At 47.8% G+C, this 26,684-nt stretch overlaps 1 protein-coding gene across 1 annotated transcript in view; it reads right to left on the bottom strand.

The window, feature by feature from the left end:
- SYT9 (synaptotagmin 9) overlaps window positions 1–26,684 on the bottom strand; it is a 176,521-nt gene that overhangs the window by 15,735 nt on the left and 134,102 nt on the right. Inside the window, exon 6 of the mRNA XM_069469496.1 lies at window positions 26,468–26,597. Within this exon, the coding sequence (XP_069325597.1) occupies window positions 26,468–26,597 (130 nt within the window). The remainder of the gene's footprint in view (window positions 1–26,467; window positions 26,598–26,684) is intronic.

The following is a 26,684-nucleotide window of genomic DNA, read 5'->3' as shown; positions in this document are numbered from 1 at the left end:
CAGAGGCTTGATTCAACTGAAATTCAAACTTTTGGGGAGAATATTTAATAGGTAGTGATGTGCTGTGTTAAAGCAAGAAGCACACATGTCACGTCTGGTTATCCTGTTTTCAGTGATTTTAAGATAGATCAGTGGTTGCAGATGTGTGCCAGTTTAATCCACCCATCATTAAGTTTCCTACCAACATTTCCCCTAACCATTTTCATAATCATTGATGATAGTCACTTAGATTTTGTAGCTGTTTTTACACTGAAGACTGCAAAGCCAAGAGAATCCCAGAGACCTAAAGCAGAAGTCTAAGACATTAGAAACCTCTGGATTAAAATGTACCTCTCATCTTTTGATTTATGTGAGACAATATATTCATTTTAGTCTTTAAAGAAGTTTCAGTTGGTTTTCTGTTCTTAGAGACACAAAGCATCCCACTTGACTCAGGGTGTGATAATTGTCCCATCTAAGGCTCTCTGGGCATCAGGTTCCATCGGCTGTATTGGGTGGGGTCTGTGCTCTGCTCTAGGTAGGGAGCACCCTCTGTGAAAGGGCTACGGGTACGATAACCATAAGCAAAAAAGAAAGCACCCTGGGGAGACGTTCAGAGTTGTGTCGATGGACAGACCAGCATCAACACGTGGGAACCCTAGTGAAGTCGTTTCAACTCTATAGAAACAAAACTTTCCCAACAATCAGAACTTCTCTAGAACAGCCTCTCAAGACACTGCACAGGGGGATGGGCGAAGATTGCCTTTGAGATCGGCCCAACCTGAGTACCTGCACCCCTGTACAGGGAAGCCGCGGGCAGAGTCAGAGGGCAGCTCTTCTGTGAGCAGAACCGCAGGCAACAGAATCAGAAGTGAAACACCTCCAGTCCTAAGGTGGACAGCCCACAGGGTGCCTGGCGGTTGGCCCTGCTGATACCATGGGGCATGGTCTGCGTCCGTGAGTCGGGACATTCTTATCTGATATCTTGAGGTCAATGTGCAGCATTGCTTATGCATAGATTTTCTAGACGTTAATTGCTTAAAATCATTATACATGCTTCTTTACTTCACATTTGACTTTGATTTTTTATTCTAGTTTGTTTCCTGAATGTGTTATTTTTTTTAAATCTGTAATGCTGTTAGCTCTTTTTTACTTAGTGATCCTTGATTGCTCATTCGCATGTTAAAATTAAGACTGGGTATTTTGTGTGTTTTTTCCTCTGCTTTTGTGTGTGCAGAACAATTTTCTAGCTATCTCTCTCTCCGGAATTGGAATTCTGACCAGGAGCTTTGTCAGATTTGTTGTTCTTGGTCATGGGGTACATGTGAGTCTCTTGCAAGAGACCACTGCAGACACAGCTGGATCCAGAGGTTCAGACGATGTCATTATCTGACGTTGTCTCGTTGTCTCATCATCACTTTCTACACCTCTCAAGTCTGATTTCTTTTCTTTCACTCCATTCTGGGGTGTGTTTTATTGTTTTGATGGCAAGATAGCAGTTAGCAACTCCATCCCAAGTCCAGTGGAAAGCTGTGATTCCTCCTGATAGTTCCGAACAAAACTCCTGGGTCTCAATTGGGTCGCAGGCTCTCCCTGGGGCAATCCCTGAATGTGCCCATTGGGCTGAAGCCTGGGGAGGGGGCCACAAAGACACTCCTGGAGCTGAGGGTGCGGGTACCTCTACCCAAACCGCATGGATGGGGATTAGGAGGCCAGTCCTCAAGAAAAAGAAGGTTCTTTTATCAGAAGAGGATGGAAGGAATGCTGCATAAGCAAAATCATAAATTTTCACTTCAGACTTGCCAAGCTAACTAGGAAAAATCATGGTCTACTTTGGAGGAATCAAACCTTTACAACTACAAAGTTTAGTCTCACCAGAATACAACATTTAAAAACGCATTGTGGATAAAACTCACAGAACATAGCATGACTTCTACAATAAAAAAGAGTATTCCATTAGTTTTTAGAGTTTTAAAAACAAAGGCCTTTCTGTTAGTCAATTTTACTGCATATTGTTCACTGCACGTCCTACTGGCTTTGCAAATTATGGTTACATTGAAGCAGATGATTAGGTGGGGAAGAAATAGCAGAAGCAAAACAACTGAAAGTAAATTAGCAAAAAACCCACATCACAAATCATTTGGGAATGTGAAGTCATAAGGGAGAGTGAATTGGTGCCAGCAGGATGGAAACAAAAGAATTTTCTTGAAAATTCTAAGGCATTGTTTTAGTTTTACATTAAGTGAGCCGAATAATAACAGCTCAGGAGGGAAAAATCTTTTAGAACCAGCATAGCTGTGTGACGCCTACATTGACCACGTAGAAGCTGGTTTGAAGAAGCTGTGCCTTCTTCGAAGCTGCCTGACCCGCAGAGATGTGGGGTTGAGAGGTTTGCGGAGATGTGTAAGCATGTGCAAATTTTTTTTTCCAGGGAAAGAGCAGGGGAAGAAAAAGAAAAGTTCAGGTGGAACATGGATAGGTTGTGAGATTCATCTTGATGAAGAAGAGAGAGAGCCTTTCCCAAGAGGGTGGACAGAAGTCCACCTCTGGATCCAGTCTAAATAAGCTTGGTAACTACGCCCAAGAAGCACTGGGGTGGAAGAACACTGAGTTGGAAAGCACCTTATGGAATCAGAAAGGTCTCAGTTTAAATCTGTATTAGTCAGATTTTGCTACAATGACAAACAGCCCCGAAACTTAGTTGCTTACAACAATCAATGCTAATTTCGTGCGCATGGGTTCGAGAGTTGGCTGCAGCTCTGCCAGACAGGTAGAGGTTTGCTTTTGTGTCTTTCCATTCCAGGACCAGGTTGAAGAAGCCCCTGTTATCTAGGGCATGTTATTCCCATGACAGATGCTCAAGGGGGTGAGTAGAAACATATGATACTTCTTAAATCCCTCACTTGGAACTGGCATGTTATCACCCCACCACGTTCTATTGGTCAAGCAAGTCACAAGGCCAAGTACAAGTCACTGGAGCGCACAGCCCTGACAAGGGTGTGGAAGGGGCATATAACAGTGAATGAAAGGTCCCTCCACCTGCTGGCTCTACCCCTTATTTGCCTGTTGATTTTGGGTCTGTTGGTTAAGCCTCAGCTTCTTTCATCTGGGGAAGACAGTACTGTTTACCTCATAGGGTGAAGGTAAAATCAGATGAAGCATGTTCGGCACTTAGCAAGTGCCCAGTAGAGCAGGAGAGCTGACACTGTATTATTATGAACCTGAGGTATTGCATTGCAGGCAAGGCAGGCCACTCATCAGGAGGGCAATGATCGGCACCAGGGAGAAAGGACGGGGCTGATGCAGTCGATGGGCACAGGGAGGAGGTGGTGGTGGTCAGGCAGGCAGGTGAGGGTGGGAAGAGCAGGGCACAGCAGACCTGCGGCTCACAAACACTGGGTGACACGAGAGGGAAGGGCTCAGGTCGTCTCTCAGACCACTCTGGGGGAGCAGCCAGCCGGTCTGAAGATGGCTGCGGCTTTATCTTCCCACCCGAGGACAGCCTGGTCACCTCACCTCCTCCAGGTAAGGCAGACATTGCCCCTTGAGACCAAACCTGCCAGGCCTTGCTTTCTGCACTCCTGTCCAGGCCAGTCGCTGCTCCTCTCCTTCCTGTCACCACACCCTCCCCGCACTGCCCCGTCTCCCACACAGCCCCCTCTCCTCTTCTCCAGCCCCTCTATGGCACTCTTGCTCTGCCGCCATCAAACTGCCCCGCACCCTTAGTCCTTTATTAAAACCTACTCACTTCCTCTCTTTACCTGGATCCTGGTTCTTCCCTGGAGTCACAACTCTCTCTCTGTAGCCTTCTCAAAAGAAGGCTGTTTAATCCTTCACGTTCCGTGCACGTCAGGGCACTGTGGTGGTTTGTCTCTCCTGCTCCTCAACCTTCTTGTGAAAGCCCCAGGCTACCCACCCTCTGCCTCCCTCCCTGCTACCGTCAGGACACCCTTGGCCACCCCCCTTCATCCTAGGTAGACCGAGGCCCGGCTACTCCAGGCTTTCCTTTCCACCCCAGCCCTGCCACTGCCCGGCACCGACCACGTGGGCCTAGCAGCTGCCTCCTCCTTGGTGCTGTTCGTTCACCACGACGACGCAGCAGGCAGGTGTTTTGGAAGCAGGGCCAGGCCTCTGGGGAAGCTGCAGAGCCAGCCTCTAACTCGTTATGCCTGCTAAAGCATTGCGTTTGAGGGCCTTATGTTTATATAAAAGGTGAGTTATTTTGAGACAATTCTTTGTGCTCTGTAGTAAAGGTGGTTCTGCCAATTTATCAAACTATCCCAGTAAGTCTGGAAATCAGAACCACACGTTACACAACATTGGAGACACAGTGGATACAGTTGCCATTTTCAGCATAGATTAAAATGGATAATCACAGCCGGAAATTGCAATATATAAAGCATGGTCATCCTGTTGAAGCAGCACACTCCCTGCGGACGTGCTCTTTGGAGCAGGAGGTGTGTGCAGTTACTCTGTCCTTTGTCCTTGAGGTGAGCCGCAGCAGGGATCCGGAGCCCTAAGGTCCACATGAAGTATCTGTGCACACACTGATCATTTAGGAGGAGCCATCAAAGGCAGCGATGTTTCCCCCACGCCTCAAGTCAGGTCCCTGTGCCTGGCGCGGCACCCTCATGCTGGGAAGGCTGCTTTCGGAACACATCCCAGACAGGAGCAGGTGGCTCTGAAGCCCTTCAGAGGCCTGGCCCTCTCCACCTCTGTCCTCATTCCCTGCTGCCTCCCCACCTCTCACCTTCCCAGTTTCACAAATAAAGTTACTAGATCGTCTTGAAGTGTGAAATATCCCAAAGTCCACGGGACCAAGCCCAGCAGTGTTTCTCTCTTTGTGGATCATCAAGGTTTTTCTCACAGCCCCTCCAGAGATGGAGAGCTCGTGCTGTTAGGGAAAGCATGGGGTGTTGTCAGTGAGGGCTTCCTCTATGCAGCTTTTTGGAGCACAGAAGTTTAAACATGCATCTTCCAAAACTGTACAATGACTGTCAGTGTAGGACCCCTGATCTGTGAGTCAGGAAAGAGGCTTGCACACCTCATGCCGAGCACGTGGGAGGCTGGGCCATTGGGAATCTGGGCCTTCCCCGTCTCTCTCTCTCTCTCTCTCTCTCTCTCATTCAGCCAACACTGAGCACTAACTCATGTGCTGGGCCTATACAAGAGTCTAGGCATTCAGAGATGAATGAGATACAATCCATGTTCTCAGGGAACTCACAGTCTATTCAGGAAAACAAACACAAAATTACAAAATGGCACTGTGGGAGCTATCACAAAGCTATGCACACAGAGAGGAGGTTATGTTTGTGTTGAGTCCTAAAGAAGTAAATGTCTGCAAGGGGACTCTGGGGTGTGACCCAGGCAGAGGGAATAGCATGTACAAAAGGAAAATGATAGCCCAGAGAACAGTGTTGCCAGGGTCCTAGAAGGAGCTTGTGTGGTGTGGCTGCGGCATAAAATGTTCAGAGCAGCGATGGGCTCTGCCTGCAGATAGGGAGGGCCAGGTTGTGAAGTGCTCTGTGTGTGCCCTAAGGAATTTGGGTTCTATCCTGTAATAGGAAGCCAGGGAGAGCTGGAGGGAAAGACAGAGAACTGGGTTGAGGCGCTGGGGTGGGGCAGAAAGTGGGCGAGCAGTTACCTGGTGTATTCACTGCGACACAGGCTCCTGCCTCCTGCTCAGAGGGGCTCTGACACAAGGTCGAGATTGGTCAGACCCGAAACCCTACTGTTCCAGGGCACTGGGAAGCCTTAGCAGCCCATCAGCCAGTGGCCTCACCTGCTCTGCAGACTCCACACACTTCTATTTGCCAAACCCGAAATGCTGAAGCAAAAGGGTGCCCAGATGTGCTTCCCCGGGCTCCAGGGGGGACACTCCAGGTGGTGCTGGTGTGCCCCCTGCTTCCCTCTTAACCCCCTCTCAAGGATTGGCTCCCTACTGCCCACTGGATGGGCATCATTTCATTATTCATGAGTCATCACAGGAAGCCTGGGGGGCTGCCCAGGGTCCAGGTGGGCTCACAGACAGAAGGACAGGGAAGGAGTCACCTATGCACATTTTCCAGGAGGAGAGGAGGAGATGCAAGGGGGGACAAGTGTACTAATCTTATGCCTCTGGGGAGGGAGCTCGGGGCGCCCCCTCCTTATTCCCCTTGAAGGAATTAATGCAGAGGGGCCAGGTAGGGCTTTCCCTTCCCTTGCTCTGGGCAGTGCCAGGATCCAGGTTCTTAAGGCATCACCCTGTGGTATCTGTGCTACTAATGCTTAAATTAAGGATCAGGAAGTTGTCATGATGTCACTGGACTTGGAGATCACTGGACAGGAGGACCAGCCCAAGAGTAAGTCCTGGTTTCTCCTTTAATAATACTGACAATAATGATAGCTAACATCCATTGAGCATACACTAGGTACTAGGCACGCTTGTAAGTGTTCTGCATTTATTAACTTATTTAATTCTTACAACTCTCAGAGGTAGGTAAAAACTAATATTCACTTTATAGTCCTTCCAAAGATAACCATGATTATCCTCGAACGTAGAGACTAGACATCTCGGCTCCATGATTTCACCTGTTGGGAGCTTCTCATTCCCTTTGCAGCCCTTGGCTCAGGGCTGGGCACAACTGTAAGGCCAAGTGGGTGCCCTTCAGGCTGGTCTGGCACCTGGACTTGACGCTCTGCCCAGGGCTGGTTTCCAGCTTGGGGCTCCCACAGAGTGGCTGCTCATGCCAGGGCAAATGCCAGCCCTATGGCTAGTTCCATGGTAGGTACAAGAGCTGGGCTTTCTAGTAACCTCAGCAGAGCAGCCACATGCTGTGGGCAGGAGAGCAGGATGGACTGAGCCTAAAAACTGGCCACAGTCTGGAACAGTCAGCTCACAAACAGGAAACTTCCCCAGGGCCCCACTGGTACAGTGCCTCTGGGACCCCAATGTTGGGTACACAGAGTCTGAAGAGCTGACTCAGCCCGGGAGTCCTGCCTATTAGAAGAATTGTCTCTCTGGAAGTAGGAGGTCAGGGAGCAGTTGCATTCCTGTGGGTCATTAGGCGCCCCTCTTCAAAACCTGCTTTGTGTGGTATAGAAAAAACAAAAGTGGCTTAGGACAGAAACCTGGGGTATGACTATGCCCACCGCCAGGCCGTGAAAGCCCATGAGAGAGACAGAAAAGGACAGTCAGAGCTGTAGGAGGAGAGCAGGCTTGTTCAGGGAGCCGGCAGAGCAGTGAGGCTGCTGGAGCCGGGTAAGGGCGGGATCAGGAAGGAGAATGCAGAGTGGGGCTGCAGTCAGGAGCTCCTGGGGGGTCAGGCAAGAGGGGTACAGAGCAAGGCTGTGGTCAGGAGCTCCTGGGGGTCACCCCCAGGGGAGATCAAGGTCTGAGAGGGCAGCAGCTGTAGACAGTGAAGCCTGAGACGTGGTGCCCAGCAACTGAGCCTGCCTATAGCCACATGTCTTCAGAGGCCCCTGGTTCCCCTGGAGGCACATTTTTGGACACTCCAATTCTCCCTTCCACTTCTCTCCTTTCCCTGTACATCCATGTATGTTCAATAATATCAATCAAAATTTACCTAGCATCTGTTAAGTGCCAGACAGTGTGTTAAACACATTACATTCATTTTTTTCATTTAAGTCTCACAACAGTTCTATTAGGTGGGATCTATTATTGTGTTGTTAAGGAGTTGAATAATTTGAGTTTTAGAGAAATTTAGAAACTTCCTCAAGGCCACACAACTCAGAAGTGGAAGAGCCAAAATGTAAACCCAGTGGTCTGACTCCAGAGCCTGTGCTTTTGAACACCACACTCTTTCCTGGGTTCCCCAAGTGAAAAGACCCCATTCTTGGCTTTGAGTTCATGGACGGTGGCCCAGGGCCCTCGTAGAATCCCAGCAGGGGAGGAGCCTCCTGGAAGCTTCTTGGCAAACAAGCCACCCTCCCGTCTGTCCCCAGCCACTGGCCTCTAAATCCCAGTGCTAATCCTGCTGTGGACAACCATGAACTCCATGGGAGATCAAAAGCAAAGTCCTGGATCCCACCTGCCAATCTGTTCCCTCCTGGGCTTTCACACAGCACAGGCCTCCGGGGAGGCAGCCACCACAAGCCAGGAGACACTCTCGGCTCTGCTTTCGTAGGGAAAGCCTCCATCAGCTATGGAAATTGGGCAATTTTTCACTTAAAACCATCTGAAAACAAACTTCAGTGCCTTCAAAATTACATATTCACAGAACATTTCTAGACTCTGGAATAGGATTAGATGGTAATGATTTAATTGATGGTTAAGTGTGTAGATAAAATGAATGTGCTGAATTCTTTCCGTAATTATCTCTCCAAGGAGCCCCGACAGCTGTAATTACTATCTGAGGCCAAAATTACAAACCAGCTGTAGTTTTAAGCAAAACGTGTTGCAGCCCCTGCTGGATCTTTGAGGAAAAGTTGGTCACTACCAGCACAGGGGCACCCTAGACCTGTCAAAGAGGAAGCACGGCCCTGGAAGAGGTTCCTTCTCAAACCGCAGGGAATATGTTCTGCGTCTCTGCCCCTCACTGTCACTGCACACCGCTCTCTGCTCTCTCCCCTTTGCTGCTGGAAATCCTTCCTCCTGCCTTTTCTTTGCCGGGAAGATTTCTCAGACCAGTCAGCCCACACTGATCTCTCACCTGGGGGCCAGAGAATAGGCTGAACAAGAAGGAGCACTCTTAGATCTCAACTCAGGGATGACAGTGGAGCCCTCCTTGGCCTTGGGTAGACTGGTGGTCTTACTACAACCCAGAGTCTACACCCTGTTGGTGGCCAATAGGCCAAATTAGGTTATAAATCCACATCTGGCTCCAGCGAACTAGAATGACTGCCTCCCCTGATCAAACGAGTTCAATCGTGACCAAATGCTTTGCAGAAGGTCAACTCCTACCTGTATAGTTATGCAAAATCCATGTGTTCATTCAGTAGCCATCACAGAATTATGGAGTACCTCCTACGTGCCCGGTACTGTGCAAAGGATTGGGTATACATTGATACACAGAGCAGACATCGCTCCTGCAATGTTGGACTGTGGCTCTTGAATTATCCTTGACTTGACTCAACTTGGAACCTGCCAGCAGTCCTGTCTGAGACATCAGGATCTGCGTGTGGAGATGAGGCAGTTGGGTAGAAGAGTTTCAGGATGAAGTGGCCATGCTGCTGGTGAGGAGGAAGCACATGAGCTGCTGATTTCAGCTGAGCTGTCTGGGGACACCGGCCTTGGTGCTCAGGAGCCCTCTCTACCCTGCAGCCTCCTTTGTGCATCCAGCACTTCCTGAGGTGCCTACTACGTGCATGGGCTGCACCTCTCTGTGGTCCATTCCTTCTACCTGCAAAACGTGGATCCCATCCCCTATCCTTGCTGTGCAGAGTTTTTGCTAGGTAAGAATAAAATAGAATGTAGCACAGGTAACACGGTAACTGTTATTAAGCAATCTGTTTAATTATTTGCTTGTGTCTCTGTCCTTAGCCAGAGTGTAAATTCCATGGGGGGACGGGGCCCATTTTCCCTGTTGTATCTCCAGTGCCTGTCAGAGTGCTTGGAACCTGTTCAGAAATGTTTGGTTTATAAATGAAAAACGAGTCCTAAAATGCTAGGGAGGAAGAAGGCAGATGTGACTGGCACCCCGATTGACTAGAGGGAAGTCAGAGATCTCCACCTCCAGCCCCAAAGGGGAAGAGATACTCAATTCCATGGATTTTTTTCCAGGTGAAGGTGTTAGGCAGTAGAGTCTGCAGAATGATGAGTAAATTTAGGCTTTTGCAGGGGTACACTAGAATTCACTCATTCTCATTCATAGCATATTCTCTCTCTCACTTTCCTCACTAGACAGTGTATTCCTGGAAGGCAGGCGCCATGTATTTTTATCGCTGAACATCAGTGTTTGGACATTGCACGGTACAGAGTGGCTCTAAATAGTGTTTATTGCATGAACGCGTCACCCAACCCTTCAGAGCCTTGAGAGGTTACCTGCAGTGATGCAAATGGCCAGGGGAGGGCAGCAAAGGTTAGCAGAGCTGACCACAGAGGCCCAGGAAAGGGCTCCTTGCTCTTTGGGAGATGGATGCTTGACATTAGGTCAAGGGTCCTATTACTCATGTGAATATCTGGGATGTTGAGAGCACAAACTACGTCAAGCTGTTGACAGGAGTCCAGTGAAGTCTAGTCTCATAAAGGAAAGAGACCAATTTGAGTGGGGAGCTGCAGAGCTACCCAGTGCTCGGGATAGAGGTTCATGGAGAGAGGACCTGAATTCCAGGATTCCAAGCGAGGTGGTCTAGAGGCACAGTGTTGGCAGCACAAGCCCTGTGCTGAGCACCTCTGGGAGCTCCAAACATACCTTCAGGGCTTTGATTCTCTGGTTCCCGAAGTGACAAGTATCCTGCAAGTTGGGCCTGACACTGCCTTCCATCCCAGTTTGGGCTGAAGAAGAGTGGGAGGAGACAGCCAAGACTAGACCACCGACATGGTAGAGGGCAACTCTCAGCCCCCTCCTCGGGTCCCAGCACAGCAGTGGGCATCGGCAGAGCATGGATCTGTAGAAGGAAAGCCCCTCACCGTTTTCACGGGAGGGCAGCGTGCTGATGGCACGTGCAGAGACGTGGACGGTGGGGTTGGCGAGCAGGCTGGTGGGAGCCGGTCAGGACCATCTCTTACCCAGGGAGATTCTCAGAGGGAGCTGCTGGTCTGGCAAGCTTTGAGATCCAGACTTGATTTGCTGCCCTGTGGTGCCTATGCTGGCTCGAGCCTATGGAAATGGCTAGAAAACAGTTTGTTCCCAGGAGGGTGGAAAATGCAGTCCAGAGTTGTTGTGGGGAGAAATTGGGTGTGTGGAGGAAGAGTCAGAGCTGGAAGTTGAATGGAACTGCCAAGGGAGAACGGGGTGGTGTTTTTCATGGTGTCTCAGAAGAAGGGGCTCCATCTCAAGGGTTGAACCTATTTGGCCCACATAGTCCTGCTCCTTTTGCCAGGGATTGCTTCAAAATCTGGCATATTTCAGGCCATGACAGGTAAGGGGAACGTCTGTTGGGAGCTTGAGAAATTTTTTCTTGCTCCTATCAGAGAGCTCTGAGAAGTACATTTTCCTCTGGGTATTTTCATGTCTGGACACAATGCCTAAAACCGCACATCTTGCCACCAACCTGAAGATGAACGGAAAGGAAGGGTGGCCCGGAAGTCTGGAAAGAACCGGTGTTCCTGACACCATTACTAGCCACAGAATCTACATCTACAATCCCTGAACCCCCATCCTATCGCTAGAGCCTTTGGCCAGATGATATATTTTCTCACTGTTTCACCCAGTTTGTGTCAGGATTTCTGTTCCTTACATCAAAAGTATTCTAAAGGATATAATTTACAGCAGAACTACTCAAGAACTTGTCAGATACTCTGTCTTTAACCGAAGAGGACTCCAGGGAAGTCTCCGCAGGAAATGTCTCCACAGGGGGCTTCTCCCTCACAACTAGATTTTTGTCTCAATCTGTCCTAGTGCTACGATTTGCTTCGGTATCAGCTCTCTTCCTGTGATAGTCCCCTAGGGAGGTCATTTCTGCTAAATTCCACAGATATGCTTCTCGATGAACTTTCAACCTCAGATGCCTGGCTCTCCAGGAAGGTACAGCACATTAATCTGTCTGCTTCTAAGTGGTCTGTGGACAGGCTTGGGTGTCAGTCATACCTACAGGCTGCAGACATCGCCCTGGGTTATTCTGTTTGTTCTCTGTGCAGGATGCATTGGGACACCTAAGCCAAGCACATCAGTTACAGCTGGGCTTTCAATCTTATCTCATCTCCTGTCAATCACTGAGCATCTCCTGTCCTGAAACTCTTTTTTCCACATCCCACTTAATGTAATCTGTAGCAACTGGTCTTGGGGGTTGTCTGTTTTGCTGTGTTGTTTCCCTCTTCCTCCTGGTACCAGTTTTTAAATCCTCTTGATGAAGTTAGCTTATCAATTGCTGAGCATGTCTTTGTAAGGTGCTCTGCACTCTTGGCTAGGAATGATTACTTTTGCTATTTTAAGCCATGGTTCAGAACCTTATTCTAAACATCAACCCGATCATGAAAGACAATTTTGATCATCTTTGAGGTATTCTTCAGTTTTCTGAAGTTCCAAAGGGAAATAAGAAGAAGTAATGAAAATACTACCTGTATTCTCAAGTCCTTCATTTTTCACTCCAAAAAACACTGAAGACAATCCATGTTCACTTCTAGTGGGATGGTCATGTCCATGAGAAGCAGTGGCTTTCACCAGTTTCACCAGACCTTATGCAACATCAGGAAGGCATCTTGCCATTGGACCTTTTGGGTCCACAAGCACTTTCTTTGTGCCTCCCAGTGAAGAGTCACCAACCCTGGTCTTCTCGAGCTTCTCCACAGCAGCCTTCTTCACACTCAGGTGAGCGGGCGTTCTCCCTCCTTTGTGCTTCTCTTCCAGAAAGCCTGGCTTCCTCCCTCGGGATGAATCTCACATTCATCTCACATGTGTTATTTTGCTCATTCTAGCTTCTTTTCCATGCAGGGGGATTTCCACTCTTTGAAGCTTTCATCTTTATTATGTGAAAATGAAAGGAGTGGCCAAACACATATTCATCAGTTTGCTTCTGGACAGTGCCAGGTCCTTATGTGTTCTGGTGCATCTTCAGCTCTGCACCCCACGCCTGCTTCATTCTCTAAAGTCTGATCTCCAGCTTGGATGTCTCTGTGCCCAGCCGCTCAAGCCTTCAGCTCATTTCTTCACCTCTTACCTCCCAGCCTGTCTTTTGACTTGATGTGGCTTGACTGCAATTGCTGTGGCTCGGCCTGGGAGTCCACTCCCACAAATGCTTCCCTGGCAGCCCTGGCAGGTGTGACCCTGTGTTCCTGAGCCCTGGCCACTCCCTTGCACCAGTGCAGGCTACTTGACAGTGGACACGCTCCTCTTTCCTATCAGCACACCTGGGCTCTGACGCTGACTCTTCTCAGCCTCCTTTCGTTTGTTTCCTGGAGCAGAGAAAGTTTCTGGTTTCCCAGAAGGTTTAAGTTCACATTCTAGGTGCAGATCTTGCACCATAATGAAATTGCAGTGGATTGAGTGAATTTTCCTTCTCTTTTATGCTGTGTGCATGCCTCCACACCCCTACCAGCTTGTATAACTCCAGTTTGCATAATTCCTTCCATTTTTGTCCTGGATCTTTGTGCTCTGTATTAAGTTAGGTGTTTAGGAACATTTTTCAGCCTGCTTCATCCCTCTGAATATCTTGGGGTTTGTCTGATTGAAGCCAAAAGGGCACAGTGAGTGATTGCTTTCTGAGTGGTGAGAGGTGGCCTCTGACATCAGCACTGGGCCCTTCAGAACTTGAGAACAAATGCTCAAAGACTGCCCACAGCTGGGCGTGCTGGAAGTGTACGCAGGTGGGGGCTGTGAATGAGAGCTGGGAGGAGAGGACTTAGTGGGAAGGAGCTTCTGTATCAAGGGCCAATGCTGAATCAGAGATGAAGTCTGCACTGAAGTGCAACATCCAGTTGTCAGGGGCGGGACGTAGGAGGGACATGGGATGATGGGGGTGGGGCTCTGATCTGAGGGGTGCAGTTTCAATGTGCAGAGCGGAGCACTGGGAAGAAGTTGGGTCATTCCAAACAATCTGATGAAAGTTGATGGAAGAATAGGAGCAGGGTCTGGATGGTGGCACAAGACCTACCAGCAGCAAGGTGGGAAAAGAGGCCCTTTCAAGGCTGAGCCAGGTTGGAAGAGGCAGAGTTGCTTCCAGGACACCAGAGTGTGCAGTAAATATACAGGGAAACCTGAGTACCAAGAAACCTGGGAGAGAGGAGGCAAGTGATTGGCTGAGCCAAAGTTCTGGAAGTTGGGGGAGATGGGAAGGGGGCATTGCATAAATGCTGGGTCTTCTGCCCTCATATTGAGAGCAGCACACGGCTACTTCTGAACCCTAGCCGTGGAGTAGCATTCGCTTCCCTACGCCACAGAGACGAGATGGAGCCCTGGCGTGCCTGCTGTGGGAGGGGCAGAGCTGGGCCCCCTGTCTCTAGGTCAAAGCCCACGCGCCAGTTATCCTGTCTGCTCTATCTTCAACTTTTCCTTCCTTTATTGGCCATTTCCTCAGCCTATGAAAATGCCTACATTTCCTGCTTCTGAAAAAGAAAATCCCTCTCCCATGATCCTCCATCCTTTTCTGGGTACTAGTCTATCTTTTGTCTTCCGCTTTCAGCCAAGAAACTTGAAAGCGTTGTCTGTATTGTTAACTCTAACTCCTCCCTTCCTAATTTCTGCTCCTTGTCTTCTCTCCAATCAGGGTGCGCCCAGAGAGCGTGGCTCCACTGAAACTGTTCTCCTTAAGGGCGGCAGACATAAAAAAACACTCAGAGTAGTTGGCCCAACCAACTCAAGTACACAGAAACAAGCAGCAGAGGCATAGTGCTGAGGAATGGTTCCAAAGTATTAAAATACTAAGTTTAATTTGAAATTGATTTGGACACACTTTGCTAAGCTTCCACTTCGCCCTGGCCTGCTCCATGGCCTGATGTTGACTGTGCTAGTGTTACTGTCTGTTCCTGGTGTCTCTCCCCAGCCCTTTCCCACCACCCCCACCTCCCCACGCCTTGTTAGGAGGACAGCCCCATCTGTCCGAGTTCCCTTGCTGATTGTTGCTCCAGAATTTTTTTTTTTTTTTCAGTCCGCACTCTAGGCAGGGTTTCTAGCCCTCAGCAGGGAGAGGGCTGCAAGGCAAAGCACCTGCCTGTCTGAACCGAGCTTCCTTCTCTTCACAGTGAGGTCACAGCTGACTCTGGAGCTCTCTAATACTGACACATGGGCCATATGGGAAAAAGCACAACCTCCCTTAATTCAGGGAAAGCTTTTGTCAGTCAAGCTCGGAGCTTTTGGACATGTTCTTCCTGATGGATCTGGAGCTTAAAATTCAGGCTAGTTAGCCTTTTGTCAGCAGATTATGGGCATAGGCATTTTCACTGAAAAACCAGGTGAACCAATCTGCCATTGTTCACGTGGTCTTTGGCCCAGAATAGACTCTGACTGGATGTCAGCTAAGAAAAGAGCAGGGGCCAGGAATACCGTGTGTGTGTGCGCACGTGTGCATCTGTGTATGGGGGATGGTTAGAATCTAAGTAAGTTAGTTGTGAACTCAATATGTCTTTTACAGAGCATCTTTTAGAAGGTAATGAGTGAATGGCGCATTTTGTCAAATTCCATTGCTCTTGGACACACCAAAACTCCTTAATCTCGCCTCTCTCCTTGTCAGCTCCCACTTCCTTGCACCCTCACCCCAACACCCTGCTCCTTCTCTGCCATTCTGTAGCTCAGCCAACAGCAGGACCATCCATCTGGTCAGCATGCAGGCCTGGCTGTCATCCGAGCTCCTCCCTCTCCCTGACCTCTCACTTGATTTTGGCTCATAAACGCTTGCAAGTCTCTTCTTTCCTCTACTTCTGCCCTCTTCAGGCCGGAGCGTAGCCCATATGACCACTGCAGCTTTCTCTGCCTGCAGAGCATCATCCCTCTCATCCACGCTCCTCCAGATGGTTAGTGTGATCCTTATAAGTCATCAATTTGAGCATGCTGCAGCTCTTCTTAAAATCACACCAAAGCTCTCTGACTGCCCCAGCAGAAAGTCCAAACTCATTATCGTGGCTAAACGAGGCTTTCCCTCCCTTTCTGGCCTCACTTCCATCCCCAGGTACCCAGTGTTTCAGTTGTCTGAACTCCTCAGTGTCCCACGTGCCAGCCCTCCTCTTTTACACCTTCATGGCTTTGCACACATTGATCCTTCTTCTCAAAAGTCCTTTTTCTCTTTGATCGACAGGATGATTCCTACTCATTTCCAAGAGCCTGCTCAAGTGGGGTCCGTGCATGGCTCTGGTCACCACCCGCTCCCCTGTGGAGGGTGGGCAATGCTCTCATCTGTGCTCCCATATGAAATTTGAAAACACCAATTATGCATTACGATATTACACTGGAACAATCTGCTGTCAGACTCCCCCACCGGACCCCGTGCAGGCAGGACTCTGTCCACGGCAGTTAGTGGAGTACCCGGCACTGGCAGGAGCGAAGGAGTCAGGGTGGAGCCAGTCACCTCAGGGAACTCCTTCATAGCACTGACATGCACACCTCCACCAAGAATTGCCTCTTCCTTCCTTCTGTGGCTTTACACAGCTTTTCCTTTAATTATAAACACACAGTTGATGTCTCTATGCTATTTAGGCTAAGCACAGCACAGCTCCAGACCAGAAGGTTAAATATTTGTGGTAAAAATAATTTATTTGTGCTCATGCAAATGTGGCAACACAAACCCAGGCATGCAGCGTTCTATGTAGAGGAGCTAAAACCAAGGGATGTATTCATTCCTGACGAATATGTGATGAAAAGCTTGGAATTCTTGGTCTTTCAGAGAAAAGGCAGGCTGGATGGCCCTAAAAATGTGTGCAGTTGGTAATATTCTCACATTTCCCTCTGAAGAGTCTCACACTGGATCAAAATTACACTGGCCATTTTGAAATGTGCATCTTACAGTGTTTTTCATACTGTGGATACTGGCCCATTATGGGTTTGTGAAACCAATTTAACGGTTGTGACCAGTATTCTTTTTTTTTTTAATGAAATAAAAAATTTAAAAAACAAAGTGCATCATATCCATATTATTTCATGGAACTTCTGTTCCAGTTTTATATCTCTGTGTGTGTGGTCATGATATAAAATGTATTTCTTAATGTGAATCATAGCCAAGAACATTTGTGGCACACTGCCCTATTCCACGTATAGTTGGAACTTAGTGAAATACTGTGCTACACCTTACATTCTTGACACCAAAGTCTCTGTGAAGCACTGGAAATTCCAAAAGCCAGAGAAAAGAGCAACTTGGAATATGCCCGGAAACGTTATCCTCATTTGAGCACTGGAATAGCGCCGTCAAAAATCCACTACTGAAAAGCCTGGCTAGAGTTATATTTTCCCCAGATCTTAATTGGCTGCAAAAAGGAAACACACACGTGTTGAACATCTTTCACTGCCAGATACTATGCCAGGTGCTTTCCTATATGTTCTATTCTTTGCTCATCCACACACAGTTATTTATCACTATGTACTAACATCCCATTTTATGGAGGAAGAATCTGATCCTCAGAGAGATGAGGTAATTTGCTCAAGCGCAGCAGCCCTAAGCGGCAGAGCTGGCATCAGGTTCCTCTTCCTGTTAGACACTAGTGGCAGCAGCACAACTGGGGTCATCCACCAGGAGGTTTAGCTGGGTCAAGCCTTCCTCGTTGAGTAACTGATCTTGCTCTCCTCAGTTGCTGTCTGCCTCGACCATAGTAGCTCTTGCATTTGTCTGCTTTAAACGCTTAATTTTCAAATTAGATTTGACCTCTGGAAAGAGTTCAGTAAAAATAACTATACATCACCATATCGGACAATTAATTTAAGCCTTTGTGTGTATGCTTATGTTTGCTAAGAACTAACTTAAATTTGCACATATACATGCATGTAAACAGCAGATGACAAATAATATAGCGTCATGTAGGAGCACCAGGGACTCTCCAGTCTGGGGCCAGACTCAGCAAGTTCTCATTTTACAATCCAAATGCAAATCCGTGTCAATCCTACTGAAAATACTGCCCCCAGCTTCCCCTCCCCCCAAGGCCACCAAATTCCTTTTCCTGTGGCTGCTGCTGCACCAGCACTTTTCTCTCTTTCAAACCTACTCTTTCTTCAGCTTCTTCAACCATGTGAAAGGAAGCTTATAGAACAATCTCTCACCCCACCCCACTCAATAGCTATTTAGCAAGCATGTCCTGCACAACAGCACACAACCTTAAAAACAGAGGCCACCTAATGTTCTCTGAGCATGGAGGGGGCTCAGTCCTTAAATTCCAAGCTCTCCTCTCTAGGATGGGGATGGTGAAGCCCGGAATCTAGTCCAGATCTGTTTCCTCTTTCATGGTCCTCGTTCGCCATTAGTCCCTAGCTCACGGAGTCCTCTTTTGGTCTTTGTAGCTGATTTTCTAATCAAGGAGTTTTATCCTTCTTTGCCTGCAGTAGCTCAAGGACTCTCTTTTAAAGTTTGGAGACCTTCTACCTCAATACGGGGCTCAGCTATGTATATCCAGTGTCATTGCTATTATTAATTCTGCTGCTTGTTCTGCTACTGAGGAAGTTCAGACTCAGCAGGACCATCTCCTGGGCTCCCACGAATTCAAACATAATCTGTAAAGACAGTGAAGGAAGCTACATCTGTGCTTAGGGACTTCAGAGTATTATTGGCTTGAAGCGGTAAGAGGCACATCTGGGCTGAGTAGTCCTCGAAGACTTCCATGTGATTCAAAAGTCCTTTTCTTCCCTATTATTCCCTCTCTTGCTTTCAAGTATCTCCTCTAGCAGCAGCAACTGGCGCTAAAAGGGATTTCTCTGTAATAGAGAGCAGCTTTCTCAAGGCCTCCGCTATTAACTCTTTCGTGCCCGCTGGCCTGTGAGAGAAGCAGAAGGGCTGGAGCTGGTGGTGCACAGAGAGCGACGATTCAAATTCTGCCGGGGCTCACACCCTGTGACTGATAGTGTATTCCTGATTTTCCCCCTTGTTATCTGAGAGTATAGGATTTCTCTGAGTTATTGTTTCTCTCTCTGCAATGTCTGTGGATCTCACTCCTGATATAAGATTTGGTTCTAGGTAAGCCCACATTCACATGATACGCTGGTTCCATACTTGAAGGGCAATGGAAGTGTCACACTGTTTGTAAGTAGTGGGATAAGAGCCATTAGCTCTAATCCCGGCAATGTACTTTCTGCAACGTTAAGGAACATAAAGTTTAAAATGCAAATGAAAGATCAGATTCCGTCTCCCCAACTATTCACCCATGAATACACTGTTGACATCACCCTGCAGGCTCAAGGCGGAGAAGCAGAACTGCTCTCCTGAGATTGCCCTGCCATGCTTTGGGGTGCTGTGATCTTCCATAGCCAAGGGGCCTTGCTGGTCAACTCATTCTTGGACCTTGTGTGCTGAAGTGAATCCAACTTCCACACCCTTCAGCTCCACCTCCAGGTTGACTCAGATTGCCAGGCCAGGGTTCTCTAAGCGGGATCCCAAATGTTTGCCATGAAGAGCTCTACCAGCACCCTCTCTAAAAGCAAAAGTCCATCCTCATCCCTGCCTGCCTCTTGGTTCCTTTCTTAGAGGCTCTCACTGCCACCAGAGGGTCCCACTCACTATCCCTGTATGGAAGCTTCCAGAACTAAGATGGGAGCGTCAGATACTGAGCCTCCATACCTTGTTTATGGGCTCTGAGGCCCCTCTGTAGCAAGGCCAGTCCCTGTCTCCCCTTGTGAGAGGTGCTGCCTGCTCCAACTCAGCCTTATTTCTTGATGTGACCCTGACTCCAGTCAGCAAGGAGAGTGTCTTAGTCCTTTCAGGTTACTATAACAAAATACCTTAGATTGGGTAATTTGTAAACAACAGAAATTTATTGGTCGTAGTTCTTGAGGCTGGGAAGTCCCAGATCAGGGCACCAGCAGATTTGGTGTCTGCTAAGGGCCGGCTCTCTGCCTCATGGATGGCACCTTCTTACTGCATCCTCACATGGTGGGGGGCAAACAAGCTCCCTTGGGCCTCTTTTATAACGGCAAAAATCCCATTCATGAAGGCAGAGCCCTCATGACCTAGTTGTTTTTCACCTCTTAATACTGCCACATTGGGGATTAGGTTTCAACATATGAATTCAGACTACAGCATTTTCACATTTTTAAACATTTATAGGCAATCTTAATCCCTTTGGATGACATTTACTTTCTTGATTGGTTTTATGACCTTTCTCTAGTAAACTTTGTTAATCTGAACATTTACTATCAATATGTAAAGTATCTAAGTACGCATCATTCAGATCCTTAGTCATGTAAGAAAAAAGTCCTCCTCCTAGACTGTCAGAAGAGGGTGTGGTTCTTTCAGACAGCAGCATAACCCATTCTGGTTCATGTCCTCTGCAGGGAAAGAATTGGCCTATTGTGTTAGCAGTCACCTTTGAATGCCATTCCTGGAGATGGAGACAGCTGATGGCTCAAGCCCGCTGTCATCTACCTTCCTATTTAATAACTGTTCAGGTGTGTAGCAGGGCTGCTCCAGGGTGGTGACTACTGGAGCAAGGTCGTCTGTGAATGAGAGGAGAGTCAAGACGCAGTTGACTTTCTGTTCAGGCAGAAATGTTATCTTCTACCACATTGTTGTTATCTTTTATACCTCTACTGTTTACCCTCCCAAGTACTCCCATGTTTTGTGTGATGACTATCTCTACCGACCTTCAGAAAGTCACTTGGGAAAGTCACTCATCCCAGCTGAAGATGAGAAAATGCCTAACATCCTTCTTTTCTGCAGATAATTCAATACAAGAAAGAAGACTTGCTTGGGAAAGTGTGAATGGTCTTGGCTTTGTTTGCTGCCCATTCCCTGCACCAGCTGGAAACACAATGCCCCACTGACACTAACCATGCCTGCTTGTCCAAACTGCATTCTGGCCACTTATATCAGCTGGCACAAATCCTAACAGGTTTGTTAATGGTTTTCAGATCCCAAACATGTAGCACATTTTCTTGTTCTTTGCAATCAGTTTTGCTTCAGTGGTCCTGGAGATGTTAATGGACACTGGCACGCTAAATCTCACCTTTAAAAATAGTTTTGTTTTTTCTTTTGGTAAAAGAAAATCTCAAAAATAGGTGCTTCATTTTGTCCAAAAAAATTTTTTTTCCTCACTACTTTTCTTTTCTTTATCTTCACAGGTAGGTGGGGCAAATCATTACATTGTGTGAAACTGCTACTGAAATATTTCCCTGGCAAGAAAAGTCAACTTGTGGGCTAAAGTCCTGTCTCCTCCTAATTAGTTGTCACTCAGGGTACAGCAGTCTGCTGTTTACCATTGGTGACTCTGTGTGCTTCCTCTCTCTCCTGAAATGAGATACTGAAGAGCTCTAGGACCTGGCCACCCTCTTCAACTCAAGGGGGACATTCCTGATTTATTAATGGGCCTCTGTTGTTTTGAATATTTCTCAGTTGTATTCAAGATACAAAGATACTGTCGTCAGATAAAAGTTAATGGGAACCAAAGAAGGAAAAGCCCCCCTTTTCATGTTCTTTTCCAAAATGGAGAAAAGATAATCAAAACTTGGAGCTCATTAAGGGCCATCTCCATTTAAACAGCCTACTGCAAATTCATTCTCAATACCTTTTGCACCTTGCCTGAAATAACTTTTACTTTATCCTCCACTGACTGGGGAATTCTGGAAATTTAGAACTAGAGGAATACAATTTGTTTCATTACATGTCTCATTCATGTATTCATCAAATACCAATTCAATACCTATGGAACAGGGGTAGCATTTTCACTGTGTGTAAATCATGTTGTCCCATGCATCAAATCAATGCCACATATTCCTGCAACCTGAGGGCAGATAGCACAAGGTAAATGATCTGTGAGTCCCTATGAAACAAGAGTCTTAAAGCCAGGCCTTCTTGAGAAAAAAGGAACCCTTCTGAATTCCGAATGTTTCCTTTACATGTTGACAAGAAACCCTGGAGATCTGAACTTAAGTCATAGGTGGAGAGGAATCATGCTAAGATACAAAGGAAGTTTCCACCAGATAGGATGAGAAAATAGAGAGCTTTTAGCAGAAGAAATACAGAGAGGGGAGGGGCAAAGGTTCGGGTTTCACCTCTCAGGTTTGAAACACCAAGTTCAGAAGGACTGAGGGGGAGCTGAAGGCAAACGTGGCCCCAGGGCCGACACAGGCCAACAGAGAAATGACCATGCAACTCCACATGGAGAGGGTGCCTGTAACGGCACAGTCTCCTGCAGCCCCATGTGCTCCCAAATGCCTGGGGGATACGAGAGTATTGGTAGGCAGGGTTTCAGGGGGTTCCAGCAAGCGGGGAAGTGACTCTATACCAACAGCTGCCAAGAAAACCTCCCGGGTCCAGCATCCAGTGGGACGTGCTGCCAGCCCTCAGAGATCCGCAAGGCCGTCCAGAGCCAGTGTGCGGCCTCGTCAGCCTCAAGGTGGCCGAGCTCCAGAGGAGCAATCTTCTTGCCTGGCCTGTGCTGGGACAATAGGCTGCAGGTTACACCAGCAGAGATCCTCGGCAGCAGAGGGGGTGATGATGAAGTCTGATGCCCAAAGACAAGCTAGACAACATGCCCAGTGCCAGACAATGCCACGAGGGCCTTTGTGTTCCCCTTTACCTACACGCCAGCCTGGGAGGGAGGAAGCAGAGATGAGACCTCTAGGGAAAAAAAGAAAATATCATAGTTCTAGTGGGGAATTTGAGCCTTACAGGTGACTGAATATTTATCCCAAAGAGGCTGGGATAACCTGGAAAAGACTACGAACCATTAATGGGCAAGACAAAGTTAATTCTTTCCCTCTACGCCCCCAACTTGTTCCTTATCAAGATAGTACCTGTTTTACATAACAAAGATATGTACATTTTCTTGCACTATTGTAATGTACTTTAAATGTTTCTTGTTCTCTCAGTTTCCATCCATAGCAAACACTTTGTTCTCTGAGGCCCTGAGACAGGAGGCGGGGTGCTGCGCTACAGGGGAGCATCCCATAGCAGGGGGACGCTGCACCACGTCCTGACACTCCCTTTCCATGCTGTCCCCTTCTGCTCGGCTCATTTACCTAGTTCTTAAGCCACTCCTTCAGAGGAGAGTGCTGCGGTAAGGGAGCCCTTAGAGCCCTGTCATTTCCTGAAGCCCCGTGCAGGGGACACTCCTATCCCCAAGTCCCAGGCAGCCTGCTCTGGGGGAGTTGGCACAGCTTTCCAAGGCTTTGACATCATGGAGAGGCACGGGAGCCATATTGGCTGACCTTTGAGTGTGCAGTGAAGCCGTCCAGAATCCCTACGAGAGAAACGGATTTTTTAACTCACTGGCTTTGAAGACTCCATCTGCCACCTGCCCTGGCAAGGTCAGGATTTATTGGATGCAACCTGAGCAGGCTGCCAGATCTCTGTAGGGCTCAGGGTTCAGTCCTAACCTGGTCCCTCAGTCTCCAGCAGTGAAGAGCTTCTGCCAGGTCAGCCTCTCTTCATACTAAACCCCAATCCCCACATTCCCCATTCTCTCTCCCTCCTCTTCTCTCTTACATACAGACACACTCAGGTGTACACAAATATGCACACACACACACACACACACACTTATCAAGAGCACCAGGATTTAATTGCTGTTTTTCTGCAGAAATTCAGCAGAATTTCAAAGCAGAAATTGAAAAGGTTCTTAGAGAGTATAACAGCAACTTATCTTCAAGGCCAAGGAAAAGAGGAAACAGAACAGAACTTGAATATGGGCATCTATGTCCAGCCAAGTCCTAAAGGAGTCCTTCCCCCAGTCTGAGATCATGGCCCCCTGGGGTGCAGGGGTGGGGGATCCCCAGCCTTTCTCTTATTCTCCATGACAAACATTACAGAAGATATCTCTTTGCATGACACAGTCCCACTGGGACACACAGCAGCCCCTCAGAATGTGGGACATCATAATAATGATGATTGTAACTGAGAACTTTACTGAGCATTTATTATGTGCCAGCCACGGTGCTGCATTTCACATAGACCAGATTGTTTGATCCTCACCACCACTCTTGTGAGACAGGAACTGTCATGGCCACGTTACAGGTGGCAGCGCTGAGATTCAGAAGGAGAAAAACAAACAGCTAGCAAGTGGCAGCACAGAGTCTTGAATCTAGGCCCATCCAGCTCCAAAGTGAATGTTTCCCACGGCTCTGCCTGTCGCCTCCTCCATCCCCACAGCCGCTAGCAAAGCATGGCTGCCTCCCTCTACTGCTTTTCATCTCCCCTGGGACCGTTGCCCCAATTCCGCCAGTTACATGTTTATTTTTAAAAGGGAAAGTATCACTTCCCCTCTCGGGATGGATCTGGAGTCCGGCGCATGTACTTCAAAGAGACAGGAAGCAACAGGGAAGGGCAGCCTCCCTTGGTTTCCCCTTCGTGGAAGGGGCGCAGGCATTTCATTTCCTTAGTTCTGCTGTAACAGTCGAGAAATAACCATTGTATTGTCCAAAGAAACTTTAGCTGCTATAACAAATGACTTCCAAGTTTCAGTGGTTTAACCCTAAAAACATTTATTTTTATTTTTCACTTATATAACTGTCGAACATGGATTTGCAAAAAGCTGAGTGTTTGGGGTTTAACGACTGAGAGACAGGTGACCAAAGTGCCACCATGCTTTTTCCTCAGCAGTGAGGGAGGAAGCCTCCAAGGCCTGGTTCCTACACTCTCCCTCCTTTGCGTTAACACGTGCAGGTGGCGGCGCAGGGCCCGCGTGTAGCGCCCTGCCCAGGGTCACTCCCAGCCCGGGTCACTGAGAAAGGACTGCTTGTGCAAGGCTCAGGGCGCATCTCTGAGCCTCACACCACATTCCTCATCCTCACGCCTTTCCCCTTTCCTATTTCCTCAGAGGCACAGAGCTTCAACACTCTTCAACACTCCCAATTACATGTAAGAATTAAAGTCAGCAATGACGTATAAGAGTGAAAAAAGTCTTACTACAATTGCTGTAACTGCCACTGCTAGTGACAGGCCTGGACAATTTAATGAGTCCACAGATAGACTCCCTTGAGAATTTCACCAGGAGCTGAAGAAATGAGGTACAGTTCAGTCGGCACCAGTCCCAGCTCCTTCTCAAGGGGCTCATAGTCCCTGTGGGTCTCCTAGGAATGAATTTTGAGTCCAGGAAAGAAAGAGTCTTAGCTTCCATGGCCCAGGGGCAGAGCTGTCCTGGGGACATGCAAATTAGGGCTTACCCTTTCCCTGGACACACCCAGAGGCCCTGATGCTTAATATCAGTCCATAAACCCGGTCTTGCCCTCTCCTTCAGAAAAGATGTCCCTTCATCCCCAGGTCTGGGTTTGGGCCTCTGTGCCCCTCCGCAGCTGCCCTGCACGTTGACTGCACCCTGACTCACCCGATTGCCACTGGCACAGGAGCCCACACTGGGATCAGCCTCTCAGGGTGGCCTTTCAGGGAATGGAGCTGCCCGCAAGGGGAGAATACAGGGAAGTTCTCTGCCTGGAACCCACATGCCCTTTGTAAATAACTGCTGCCTGCTTCCTGGCTTTCCTATTCCCTGGGGGCTCAGTTCTCTACTTTCTGAGAGCAGGAGGGAGAGATGTTTCACAATCTCCTGTAAGAAAAACAAACACTTCTCTCCTCTGTGCTCTTGTAGCACTTTATATGGATGAGAACGCTTATGGTTGTGCACGTTAATGATGAGTTTACACACCATCTTCTGTCTCTGGGCCTATACCTCCACAAGGGAAGGGACAGTTTCTAATTCACATCTGTATTTTATGTACCTATTATGGCATCTGACCCTAAGAAATGTTACTTAGTGAGCACAAATTATTTTTGAGAGAATGAGTTAGTAAATAAGAGAATGAGTCAATGAACAAAAGTAAATGGCGGAGAATGAATGAAAAGTAGGTGATGGAGGAGGGCATGAATGAACGGAGGTGTAAGTGGCAGAATGATGGCCATGTGCCTCCAGGTATGTGGTCTCCTCTTCTTCCTTGAAGACAGAACGTTGGTTTTCAGTTGGGCATATTTGCAACCCAAGAAAAAGAATACATTTCCCACTCTCCCCTGCAACTAGACATGTCCATGTGACTAAGTCCTATGACTAAATTAAATGTAAGTAGCAGTGTTGCACGAAACTTCAAAGAGAATCCTTAAAAAGGAATGCATGTCCTTTTGGCTTTTGCCCCTTTCCACCCTTTTATGGCATAGAAGACAAGTGATGGGTGGAGCTTAGCAGCCATATTGCACAACGAGGTGACTTCAAGGAAAAAAGCCATAGTGGGACAGTGAGGCAGAAAGATAGAAATTTAGGTCTTTGTTGATCATGGAACAACCCTATCTACCCAAGACTGCCTTCATCTGGACCTTTTGTATGTAAGACAGAGATACCTTTCCATTTCACTTGTTTTGTACTTTGTTGTTTTTGGTTTTTATTATATGTAGTTGAACTTGATACCAACCAGCTTGCCCAGAATCACAGGTTAGTGCCAGAGCCAGTCCTAGAATCCAGGTGTCTTCTCTCCTAGTCTCACTTTCTTTCTCAGGTCAGGCTCAAGTCACTCTATGAAGGCCTAAAACTCCATACTCACCTGGGTCTTGCAGCTGCTTTCCAAATGCCAAGTCATAACACAGAATCACAGAATCTTGATCTTTTTAAAAGACAATCAAAGTGAGCAATGATCCCTGATAAGTGTTCAAAACCTACCTGCCTGGTGGGGAGCATAGATTTAACTCAGACTGAACGCAAGTCCCAACAGCTCCAGGAAATGCAAACAGGGAAACCATCTATGACCATAGACCTGGGTGCACGCATACTTTTGCCAGCTCCTGCATTTCAACAGTAAAGCATTTACTATTCTGCAAAGTGAAGCACGTTGGGGTAGGATCTTACCTCTACCAGAGAATGCCAGTGTGCAATGGGCTTCCGAGGGTATGACAACATTTCACTCCAGTGGTCTCTGCCCAGCCTCTCAGCCTCGTTGCCTACTTGACACACGCCGATGATCTCATTGTGACCTACACTGTGAAAATGGCCCACAATAGTTTTTTCTTAAAATTTTGGTATATAAGAGCAACAGCTACTCAATTAAACTGGTGGAGAATTGGGA

The sequence above is a fragment of the Eulemur rufifrons genome, chromosome 6 (genome assembly GCF_041146395.1).
Source record: "Eulemur rufifrons isolate Redbay chromosome 6, OSU_ERuf_1, whole genome shotgun sequence".
Taxonomy (NCBI): Eukaryota; Metazoa; Chordata; class Mammalia; order Primates; family Lemuridae; genus Eulemur; species Eulemur rufifrons.
This window is presented reverse-complemented; position numbering and strand designations above follow the sequence as displayed.